At 39.4% G+C, this 12756-nt stretch overlaps 1 protein-coding gene across 4 annotated transcripts in view; it reads left to right on the top strand.

Moving 5' to 3' along the window:
- Nucleotides 1-12756, top strand: part of cdk14 (cyclin-dependent kinase 14) — a 207339-nt gene that overhangs the window by 59560 nt on the left and 135023 nt on the right. For all 4 annotated transcript variants that reach the window (XM_051407317.1, XM_051407316.1, XM_051407318.1 and 1 more), the window contains 3 exons: nucleotides 2994-3239; nucleotides 9882-9976; nucleotides 10596-10675. In XM_051407317.1, the coding sequence (XP_051263277.1) occupies nucleotides 2994-3239; nucleotides 9882-9976; nucleotides 10596-10675 (421 nt within the window). The remainder of the gene's footprint in view (nucleotides 1-2993; nucleotides 3240-9881; nucleotides 9977-10595; nucleotides 10676-12756) is intronic.

The raw sequence follows: 12756 nt of genomic DNA, 5'->3' as shown, positions 1-12756 counted from the left end.
GGTTTTCAAAATAAAGGTATTTAGAACAGTAAGCTATAATTAAAATATGTTACATTAAAGTGTTTCATGCGCCCCTGATGAATAAAAAACACTTTATATCAAGTATCTTTACTGCACCAGTGTGGAGAAATGCCAAAATAAAAGTCTCATATTTATGCCTCCAGAGATTGCATATTTGACCATATTTGAGGTACTGTAAAAACATATTGCTCAGTGTTTCCTGGCTACTGATGGTATATTTGACTTTTACACATATGAGACTACAAACATACTTAATATCAAGCATTTTTACTGTACCAATTTGAGGAAATTCAACAATAAAAGTCCATATTTGTACCTCCATGTGGCATATTTTCTTATATTTGAGCTACTGTAAAACACTTTGCTCAATAATTCCTGGCTATGGATGGTATATTTGACTTCTACACATCTAAGACTACAAGTATACTTAATATCAAGCATTTTTACTGTACCAATGTGGAGAAATTGAAGAATAAAAGTCCCATATTTATACTTCCAGATTCCATATTTTTTATATTTTGAGCTACTGTAAAACATATTGCTCAATATTTCCAGGCTATGGGTGAAGCATTTTCATTATACTTCAATAATGATGCAGTAATCGTGACAAAATTTCACACAAATGTTAAATAACATCTTGATAATATAAACACTAAACACTAAACACAAAATCCTACACAATTCTAATTTGTTTACTTTTCACACAAAATGCAATGCCAGTCCACATTCTTCTTATTTTGCAGCTCTGCTGTGTCCATTTGTAGGTAAAAGGGAAAAATAATTAGTTTTAACTTCAAAACACCATTGTACCTACTGTCTCTTCCTCACATATTATTTTTTTATATTATTCAGTGTGACAGCTGTTGCAGGTGGTTCCACATACAGTTTAAATTTTTACAGTAGCTCAAATATAAGAAAATATGGAATCTGGAAATATATAAATATGGGACTTTTATTCTTCAATTTCTCCACATTGGTACAGTAAAAATGCTTGATATTAAGTATACTTGTAGTCTTAGATGTGTAGAAGTCAAATATATCATCCATAGCCAGGAATTATTGAGCAGTGTTTTTACAGTAGCTCAAATATATGAAAATACCACTTGGAGATACAAATATGGACTTTTATTTTGGTATTTCTCCACACTGGTGCAGTAAAGATACTTGATATAAAGTGTTTTTTTATTCATCAGGGGCGCATGAAACACTTTAATGTAACATATTTTAATTATAGCTTACTGTTCTAAATACCTTTATTTTGAAAACCGGAAGTAAATACGCTGTTTCTCCGCATTTACCATAATGCTGAGAATACTTGTACACTCTAAATTTAAGTGCGGCTGATTTGACCACGGAGATCGGACTCACGGCTGGCTTGACCGCAGTCTACTAGTCTACTGTTTCTTCTCCACAGCACCGTCCTGTAAATGACAACATCCGGTCTCAGAATATGAAAACAGGCCTTTTTCCGTTTCTGTTTTCTAGTGATTTTATTTTTTGTTATATGAAATAGAAAATGAAAATCGAATCATTTTTTAATTTCGCTCATCCCTTTCTGACCATGAAAGAAAACGCCTTGTATTTCAATTTTAATTTTTGTATTTTAAAACGAAAATCAAATAACTGTTTTCTGTTTTTTAATACCCGTTTCTGAAAGGAAAATCCAATGACCAAAACATACACGGACCCCACTGCAACCCTACATGCGTCATACATTTAATGGTATGTAGAAAACAAACAGGCCTCTAGTTTAATTTGTTGAATAGAATCACTAGGGGCATCTAGCAGCAAATTTGCGACTAACTGAACCACACTGGCGTCTGTAATTTACAACTTGGGAATGAGAACGGACTGTGATGTGTGTAGGAGAAACTATGGTGGCTGTGAAAGGCCATATCTACAGCCAGTGTTTTCGATTTGTCCCTTTTTGGCTACTGTAGAAACATGGCGGTACAACATGACGTCTATAGATAAAACAGAACATTTCCTATATTCAGGTGATCATCCACTAATGAAACCATACCTATGAATGTTATATTCCATTTCTGACAATAGATCCTCCTCAATGTTACACACTGGACCTTCAGACTGTTAGGACCTGTGTTGCATTCTGGATCTGGTTTGTAGTCATTTGTGGGATAGGTATGTTTGTATGTATGACACAATAAGAAAAATGTTATCATCATCACTACAACTGCCATCAACTGTTCTATAAATAAGTTTCTGTATTAGCATTACAGAGAAAGGGAGCGTGTGTAGTGGGAAATGTTCTGGTGTATCTAATGAAGCCTGGCCCATGTTAGAGAACAAGCCAAGGAGCTGCAAGATGACTCCTGCTTGTGTATTAGAGTAATTAGAAGTTCTTCCTGCAGGGGAGCCCAGGCCTAAATATTTAATCTGAAGGGAGCCGTGGCAAAACATGTCATGCCGCCTGCGTCTTTTGTGTCCGATGTACACAGTCCGTGGTGGAGGAGCAGCTGGTAAGGTGCTTTGTGATGGAAAATGGATGGGGAGCGTGGAGGGCTGTGCGTCTGCCCGATGGGCTTGTAGGAGACAATCTGTAGCATGTCTGCACAATTGTATGGATGTGTAGATGTGTGTCAGAGATAAAGTGAAAATGTGTGAATGTGCAGTATGCGAACAGCGATGGCAGAAGCTGGCTGTGTGTGTGTGTGTGTGTGTGTGTGTGTGTGTGTGTGTGCGCACAGCAGAGCCGACGGAGGCTGGAGCTGTTTTGATCAGAGAAAAGAGAGATGGAGATAAAAAGGCTCTCATCCTAGCAGAGAGGTAGCAGCAAGGCTCTACGGGGAGGGAAGAGACCCAGGCTGACAGGGAGATGAAAAACAGGCGGGATCTGGAAGGCGGGGGTACAGTCAGGTTTTGGCTGAACGCTGGTAATCGCAGATGGGATTTTTTTTTTTTCTTTAATGCTCACTTTTATCTTGCTCCTTTCTTCCCCTGCTCTTTGACAGATATGTGTCACAAAGATGTCCACACGCAGCTGCCAGGGAACAGACTCGGTCATCAAGCCCCTGGACACCATCCCTGAAGACAAGAAGGTGAGAGTGCAGCGCACGCAGAGCGGCTTCGACCCGTTTGAGAAGCCCGCCAGCCAGGTGAAGAGGGTCCACTCTGAGAACAATGCCTGCATCAACGCCAAGAGCTCGTCCACCGGCAAGGAGTCGCCCAAACTGCGTCGGCACTCCAGCCCTAGTTCTGTAAGTACCCCTTAACACAGCGGAGGAGCCAGTGAGTTATTTGATTGATTGATTAGTGTTGAATTTATCAGTACACCTAAAACAATACTTATTATTACTTATATTTATGATTGTGACCACTAACTGTACACCCTCCAAAGTCTTACACCTGATGATGAAGTCAAATGTCACAGCAAGAAAGTATCATAAAGAAAATGATTACACATCTTGTAGCTAAAATTAGTCTTTCTTGCCTCTGATTGACCGGAGCTTGCATCATCAGAGGCTGGCTGTACACTTTTGACTGTAGCTTAGATCTATTAAAAGCTCATATTCCACACAGACATCTAGGCTTATCCTTAACTGTCATAAGACCTGAGTGATCTGGGTACAACTGAAGTTGGTCTATGTAACTTTTGAAAGACAAACTAACAAACCCCTCCCTTTTAGAAATTAAAGTAAGACTTCCTAAGCATTAAAATGCACGGGTACTGCTGGTACAGTCGTACTTGGTCTGGTATGACAAGTAGCTTATGGTGGCTAAAGTTACGAGATAGAACATGAAGGTAAGACAGTGAGCAGAGGTAAAATGGTTCAAAAACACTGCAATCGAGGCTCCAGACTGGAATTATTAGAGAAGTGTCGACCTGGAGGACCCTTTTCAAACACTAGACACTTCTGTGAACCGGGCGTTACTGAGTCAGTAACCCTACCCTACCTCACCTGAAACATGTTTGCTACATTCTTGGTCCCATTGTCACTTGCTCTCAGTCAGGCTGCCTACTGGTGATGACTTTAAAGGAATAGTTCAGTATTTTTAGAATTGTGTTTACTCGCTTTCTTTTCGCCAGTGACATGGAAAGAAGGTTAAAGCTGGAGATATACTGCTATTAACTACACGTTCCAGGGTTGCATGATGTAGTAAAAACATCATATTGCGATTATTTTGACCGATATTGCGATTGTGATGTGAGTCACGATAAGTGTGGGAATTAACATTTTTGCATCACAGATTAAATTTTCACAGAAAAAAACGATTAAAGTCATAATGATGTAACATTTGGTGGGGTCTGTACCAAAGAAAAACAACATTTGTAGGCTGGGGCATCTCCTCATCAGAACTACGGTACTTCATTAGTTTTGTCATATATCTTACCTTTTAAAAAAAATCGCTTCGGACATTTGCACATTGCACTTGGCCATATTGCATGCACATGATGTCTGCCTTGCATATCCTACATTGGGTCGTTTAGGACTGCTAGTTGTGCACGGTTGTGCAAGCGTATCTCCAAGGAGCTTGACCTGGGAAGTGATTAGTCTAGCTGAGCATAAAGACTAGAAGCAGGTCTGAAGCCGTAATGTAAGAGCAACAGTCTGTGGTTTTAGGGGGAGTTCTGTGCTAGTACTCTTTCTCAACAAACAACAAACTGCAATGCTGGTTCTCAGAGACAGTCAGTGAGCACAGGTCTTACTATAGGTCTACGTACAGGCATATTGATACCAAACTATGATAGCAACCACACTGTGACACCTGGAAGCTGCACAGAATCACACAGTTTTTTGCCAAGAAATAGTCCCAGCATGTGACTCCCCATAAAGCTAAAAGAAAAGGAGAAAGCAGGAGAAAGAGCATGATGGTACCAGCAATGATGATGGTATTTTGTAGTTGATAAACAGTGGGTGAGAAAGCAGTCAACAGTTGTGCCAGCGTTGCCATAGAAACACAGCTTGGAGATCTGAGATAGGATGGGGGTAGAGGTGTTAATGTTTATTTTGTTTATAATTAGTCAGTCTTTACGCATGTTGAACTTTTAAAACTCACACTGGAGCAGTTTCATCAACTATATTCAAACCTCCAACCAAAAAGCGTCTTTATATCTTTCTCGTCTCTGATTGGTTGTTTTTGTCTAGGTCTGGTTGATTGGAAGTGGTAGAACAAGCCATGAGAACCAGATTTTTTCCCAGATTATCTGTTTCATGTACTACTGTCAGGATAAAGTGAACGTTTTAGAAAACCTGACAAATATGATCGAAAAACCTACTGCAGCTTTAATCGTACATTTCACTATATTTAATGTTAATTATTGGAAGAACTGTGTGAGTCCAAGTACTTAAATAGTGGTATGAGTTAAAAAGTATTGCATTTATTGCATATTATGTGTTGTAATTGCATTGTTACTTCAGTCATGTCTTACTATCTTTAGTTCAATTCCAGCAACCTTTAAGTCACAGTATATTTTCAGCCCTGAGTAGTATGTGCAGATAGTCCTGTCAGGCTAACACCAATCACCACCAATCAAATGGCTAAGATTGCCTTCCTGAGAGGCGAAACCCAGGGCAAAAAGTAAATAAAACACTGGTAGCAGCTTGTAATGATGCAGTTTTTACCTCCAGAGTGCTTAAGCAAAAGGCAGGCTGGATACAGACAAACCATATTTCTTAAAAAACAGGCCGATGCCACCCCCACTCTCTTAAGTGACTCTCACCATTTCTCTTGTCAAAATTCAGACTGAAATGTGGCTCCAAGTGATCCAGGCAGGGTCAATATGTGCCTGGAAGTGACTGTAAGTGTGTTTTATCCACCTGTTTTCATGCACTTTTTAATTTCTGCATAAAAAAAGCAAAACGTCAGTGGAAAATTCTGAAATTGGTTAAAAATGCAAAACGCAGCATGCAAAGTGCAACGAAAAATTCTCTGACTTCAGCTTCTCAAATGTGAATATTATAGGGTTTCTTTAGTCCTCTGATAGTAAACAGAATTTTTTTGGCTGGACAAAACAAGATGTTTGAGGACATGATCAACAATTTTCTGACATTTTATGGACCAAAATTAGTGCTGTCAGTTAAACGCGTTATTAACGGCGTTAACGCAAACCCATTTTAACGACGTCAATTTTTTTATCGCGAGATTAACGTTCTTTTTGGCCTAGCACGCTTTGGTAGTTTTTTCACATGCTGTTGCAACTAGTAACGTTAAAAAAACTACAACACCACACCGGATCTAGCTAGACCGGAAACAAAACAATAGGCACGTCGCACACACTTGTTTTAAGAGTAGTAGACGTTACGTTTTGAGTGGATGGCGAGCGTGATATGCCGAAATGGGCTGGATTGTTTATAGCAGGTGCTAATGAATTTTGATGCAACAAACAATAACGGTTGTTAAAAAGCAGTCCATTATGAGGGGGCTTACTGGTGGCTCAGCCTTTTTCAGGGGGAACTTAAGATATGTCTTGTGGTGTTCCTTATATAAATGACCAAGGAGTAAAACTGGGTGTGACTACAGCTTACAGAAAGGGAACCTAGACAAGCTTATGAACATTTTTATCAACTTTCAGAACTATACGGATTATGACAGATGGACAGTAAGATGACAGACATAAAGAGACATTAATGAGTAGTTAGAGAGGAAATAAGTTGGAGCACAAATGTTGACCATGAACATGGAACTGGAAATTAAGCCCATTAGTACTTGCCCATTAGTAGTTGAATACCACAAAATAAGGAAGATTAATTAAAAAAGATGTTCCAACATCAAACCCTAACAATGCCAACCATGGATTGACTTTGACATGGTTACGGCTTTTCAAATGCAGTCAAAGCACCAATTACAGCTGTATTTCTCAGGTGTTTTTTATTGGCAGCCAAGCTCTTTTTTTCCCCTTTCTCCATTTGAAACAAATGTTCCAGCCCGTATTCATTCACATGGCTAATTGAAGGCTGTTTACAAACAACATGATTTTCTTAATCATGCAAATGAGATTTTCAGGTTTTATACATATGTGCTTCCTTTTTTTAATTTAGCTCCAAATGTGAGAAGCCTAATGAATGTGCACACAAATACGATTTAATAAGTGTGATATGAGGCTTGACTGATTGCCTGCCAGCATCACTGCAAGGCACTAATGAATTGTTTCAGCCATGATTATGAAAATGTGTAAATTGTCCCTTTCGTGGTCCTTTTGTTCAGGCAGCCCGACTCGCTTCTGGATTGAAAAATGGGATTAATGGACTTCTCTTTGGCCATCAGACATGGCCTCTACTTTTTATGTGAAGAATGCACTTATATCAGTGGCCCGAGTTTGAGGCTTCTTCTGAGAAACTGCTGTTTAACACAACTTTTCTCACGTTACCTGTTAGGGTTGGTCTCCAGTAGCTGGTTCACTGTTGGATTTAGTTCCCATTTGGTCCTCCTAAATGTTTCACACTGGACCTTTAAATAGCATGGATATTTTCACCCTCTATTTAAAAAAAATTAAAAAATATGTCCAAACGACCTTTGTTTACAGATTTTACAAACAAGCATGCTGGGCCAGTAGGTGGCAAGAAAGTCTACATCAACGATACATCAGCGATACATCAAATACCAGAGAAGAACTGAGCATCTGTAATGAGCTTATTCTCCTTGTAGCAAATGATTCATCTGTAGTTATTTAACACCTTTCTGGCCTTGCAGTGCTAGACCTAGTGCTAGTCTGCCATTGTTGTTGTTGTTGTTGTTTCAGACTCATAAAACAAAGCAACAATGGCCACGAATTTGTGATGACGTTGTCGTTTCCCAAACGCTCCATACACATACACAGAAACTGGAGTTTGGAAAAATATGCCCCTTTGTGCCAAAAAATATCCATATAGGTGTAGACAACACTTCAAAGTCATGCATCCATTAGCTGATTGGCATCAGCTGATTCATTCATGTTTCACCATTAGCTCATTCATCAGCTGCTTGGCTACTAGCTGACTAATATCTGAGTGTCCTTTATAGTGGGTCAGAAAATAATGTCAGGTATAGGATTTTGTTGTTTTGGTGTTGCTTCATTTTTGATGAGAAACATTAGGTGCTATACAGTGATCATTTATTTTGAATTGTTGTTCATTGACTGTGAATGTGAAACTGAATTTTATAAGCAGTCATTTGTATAAAAAGAGGCAGGTGGAAATGAGTGATGTAGACAGAATACAGAAAAAATGCTTTTATTTGTGGATGAAAAATACATGAGAAGGGAATTTCTTTGTAGTCAAATCTCAGGACACCGAGAAAGAGGCAAAATGCGTCTCGGTGAGAGGGTTCCTTGGGCCACCAGGAGAATATCTTACTGTCCAACTGAGTTGTTTCTCAGATAGAGTTTCACTTCCTGCTTGATCCCAGGAGGAAGTCTAATTTGTTTAGAGAAGCCCTCAGAAATGGTGAGCTTATTAGAGCTGCAGAGGACGGGGAGATAACAGAGGGAAGATAAAGCAGTGAGGACAGTGCAGATGTAGCACAAACTGCACCATGCTTTACACATTCTGGAGAGGTGTGTGTGTAGTGATGTTTGGAGCCAAGAGAGCCTGGGATTAACTTCAAGATAAATGTTCAATGGTGTGCATGCTACGTCATCGTCTAAGAATGAACACGAGAGGTGTATGCCAACCATCGCCATATCTCCACTTCTTCCCACTGTACAAAAATGAAGGCAAAGTATCCCAGATATGGGCACGCATCTTTCGCTGGTGACGTCATTTGAAGCCAAAGTCTCTGCAGTAGTGATCGGGGCCCATATGCCCGGCCAACGTAATTGTGAGCAGCTGTCAAACATGGCGTGAAACCCCATTTTATAGCTTCAAATAACTAATTAAAACCAGACTTATCAGAAACACTTGGACATAAATGATTGTGATAAGAACTACCTACGCTGTAAAAACATTGTAAAGGAGCGGTGATACTAAAAGGGTCCATCTCAATCATAGGACCTCCAATGGACAAAAAGTCCCCAATGAGGTTTGCCACTTCTTTTGCTGCCACAAAACTATAAAAAAGGATTAGTTTCACGTTTTGACCTCTGTTATTCTTGTGCGGCCCAGGGTTCGAATCCGACCTGCGGCCCTTTGCTGCGTGTCATCCCCTCTCTCTGCCCCCCTTTCCTGTCTCAGCTGTCACTATCAAATAAAAGGCAATAAAAGCCAAAAAAATCCAAAAAAATAATCAAAAAGTAATGGAATATTTCCTCCTGCTGCTGAATGTAAGTATTTCAATCATCCAAACTAGTTTCCTTCACGCTAACATGCACACAGTTTACCATGGTTACCAAATAATTTTCCTAATGGCCTAAGATCACCTTCTGAACAGTTCACAATAAGCCCATGGAATTAACAGTACTTTAGCTTTTAAAATCATGCTAAAATCAATCATCCAATGGAACCACACCAGCCTGGTAAACACACCAGGGTTGGTCAGTTATGTGGGAAAACAACCAGATAATCAAAACCACCTCAGTGCAGTCATTTCCCTACAGCAGCCAACAGAGAAAGAATAAAGCTGAGGTCTAAGTTGAGATATCCCTTTTTCATACCAGCTGGGTTTGAAAACATTCAGTTCTGGGCCTCATTTTCTTCAAGTTGTTACCTCTTCCTCTGCGAACTGTTGACAATGAAAAGTATGTAAAAGTTATGAGCTGACGATTAAACGAAGAGCTGTCTTTAGAGAAGAAGAAATTCTGTCTCCTCCTCCTCAGTGACATTACACCTCCCAGACGATGCAGTGGGGAGCCTCCAGATTTTAATATCTCTCATAGACTTGCGATGTCTTGTGTGAAATCCTCTGAGAGTTTGTTTTTCAGGGTTACCAAATTCATCCTTTTTATATTACCTTTTCATATCTCTCATTCTCTTTTTTCCCCTCAGCCCACAAGCCCCAAGTTTGGAAAGGCAGATTCCTACGAAAAGCTGGAGAAACTGGGAGAGGGTTCATATGCTACAGTTTACAAAGGAAAGAGCAAGTAAGTAGTGCGTGCTTGTCGAATCAGGCCTAATCCAGTCACTCTTCTTTATACTTCACAAGAGCCACTCATGCAGGCCGTGGATATTACATTTAATTACACAGGAGCAACGCTGTCGCTGAATTAATTTATCAAATGGAACAGCAATAACAGTTACACAGTCTAGTTTTATGTAAATAATATTTTCTCCTCTCTGTAGAGCTGCAAATCCCGCACATGCAATGTCATTTTTTTTATTTTTATCACTACAGGATGGATGTTTTTATTCACCCACTCAATACTTGCATTCCCCTTTTTATGGTGCGGCGCTTTCCTTCAATGTTTTGCTAATTAAATTCGAGAAAATGAAAAAGTTTGCACACTGTAAATGTGCGAAAGTCCGCAGACTCTAATCTTCTCAGTAATGATGTTAGTGTGCGCCTCACTACAGTGGCTTTGATTGGTGAGCTTCATTCAGTTGTAATCCTGTGGCCTTGTACGCGGGTCTCACTCCACTGCTGCTAAATTACATTTCAATCCTTGCTGTTCGCTGGCTTCACCGATTTTAATAGATTCTTTTTTCATGTCACAAAAATTAAAGGCGGGATTACCATACTTCTGTCCTGTGTGTTGTTGCCAGGGTGAATGGGAAACTGGTGGCTCTGAAGGTGATTCGTCTGCAAGAGGAGGAAGGGACGCCCTTTACAGCCATAAGAGAAGGTAACTGCTTGAATACTGCTGGAACACACACAAAAAAGGGAAGTTATCATGATTTTGCTTTAAGGTCCAGTGTGTAACAGTTAGGAGGATCTATTGTCAGAAAGAGAATATAGTGTTTATAGGTATGTTTTCATTAGTGTATAATCACCTGAAAAGAGTAATTGTGTTATTGTTGCCTTAGAATGAGCTGTTTTTATCTACAGACACCACGGCACGCCTTCCATGAAGTCCACCATGATCTACAGTAGCCCAGAACGGACAAACCAAACACTGGCCCTTTGCATTTTTCACATGTTTCCAGCCACAGTAGTTTCTCCTACACACTTCACAGCCTGTTCTCATTCTCAAGTCATCTAATACCGACTCCAGCAGTGTTCAGTTAGTTGCGATCTGCAATTTCACCGCTAGATGCCACTAAATCCTACACTGGTCCTTTAACTGTATTGTAAGTGCTGTAAATAATACAAAATTTGAGCGTGAGCGAGGCCCCGATGGCTCCAGTGGAACTGCTGGGAAGCTTACAAAAATTTAAATGACACCTGGATGAATAAAAAAAAAAAAAAAAAAAAACCTGCTCTGTCTCGTGTTATCAGACTGTTTTAACGTGATTTGGTAACCTGTAACTCAGGTCAGAACTGCTGAGCAGGCAGGACTAGTGATCCTGAATGAGCGGTGTGCAGGAGCTGCTTTGTCACATCTTGTAACTGCCCCATCAGTTTTCACTAATGTTCACCTTCTGCAAAACACACTGTTGACTCTGGCCTTTCTCAAGCTGTGTCATGACAGACGCTTATACACTGGGTGACAAGACAGGGTTAGCATGAGTGCATACAGTGGAACTGGCAATTGCTAGTTTCCAGTTCCACTGTGCATGACTTTGTAAGCTTTCCACCAAGCTGTTAGTGCTGTACTTATGGTAGTATTACTGAAGCAGTCATGGTGTTTTATGAAAGAGCTGATAAATGTTGTTCAATATCTAGTCAGGGAAAGCATTGTTCTGCAGGATGGATCCATTGGGTTATGATTTTTAATTAACATTAGTTAGGTTTAACAAAATTAGTGCAACAAGACCTCCAAGATTGTGTGGGTTTTGTAGTGTTATCATTTTAATCCTAGGTTTTTGGTTTTCCCAGTAAAATGTTGTTATGATTGAGTCTATCGGCCATAAAGGGAATGACCATGTGTCATCCACTTTATAGAGAATGCTTTAGTAGCTGACTTGCATGTGAGCTTGTGGCAGACAGACGTATATCCCAGCATGCATTTTGCATCAACCAGCAGCAATGGCAGGGAACTGTCAAACCCTAAACTGTCACTATCAGAAATAATGCTAGATAATTTGCTCCGTCATTTTTATTCTACAGTGGCACTGCCCTGTGTACCTTTAACTCCTTATATCTAATTCCATGGGCATGGCATTGTACAGTATATCAGTAGTTCTGTACTGTTGTTATTATGCATTCAATTTAATGTAAAAATATCCATTCCATATGTCACTTACGGTTTACTAGAAAATGGCTTCATCAAGGAAAAAGATTGGAAACTAATGATCTACAGATCTTGGCACTAATCAATAAAAATTTATAAAATCCCCAAAAAAACTAAAAGCCATGCTGTTTATATTAGTTTTAATTTAATTTGTACATTACTTTTATTACAGTGAAGATAACAGCTAAATATCACAGATGAAAGATCATAAAAGAAAAAAGTTGAGTAAAAAAAGGAGAAAAAACGCTGTGCACAGCAGTGCTTCTCTTCTGGGTGCCAGATGGTGCAGAGCAAACCACAGTAAACCAGACAGCAGAAATATATTCCAGCACACACCAGGATACTAGGATTGACACTGTTGTATTATGTTCAAAACAAAACAAAAAGGAGCAAACTACTGAGTGCAGCTGGTGATATCAGCAAGAAGAATGTTGTCACATCTTCAAATTGAGCATGCTGTGTCCTCCTGTTCTCATGACACTGAGACTGAGATACACTATATTAAGAAAGGACTATAGACTGTGTTGAAAATAATATATATATATAAAATTATATTATATAAAATTCTTAAATTCATGTCACAGTTGAACATG

Source organism: Dicentrarchus labrax, unplaced genomic scaffold (assembly GCF_905237075.1).
Source record: "Dicentrarchus labrax unplaced genomic scaffold, dlabrax2021, whole genome shotgun sequence".
Lineage (NCBI taxonomy): Eukaryota > Metazoa > Chordata > Actinopteri > Moronidae > Dicentrarchus > Dicentrarchus labrax.
Note: the sequence above shows the minus strand (reverse complement) of the source record. Positions and strands in the feature narration are given on the sequence as shown.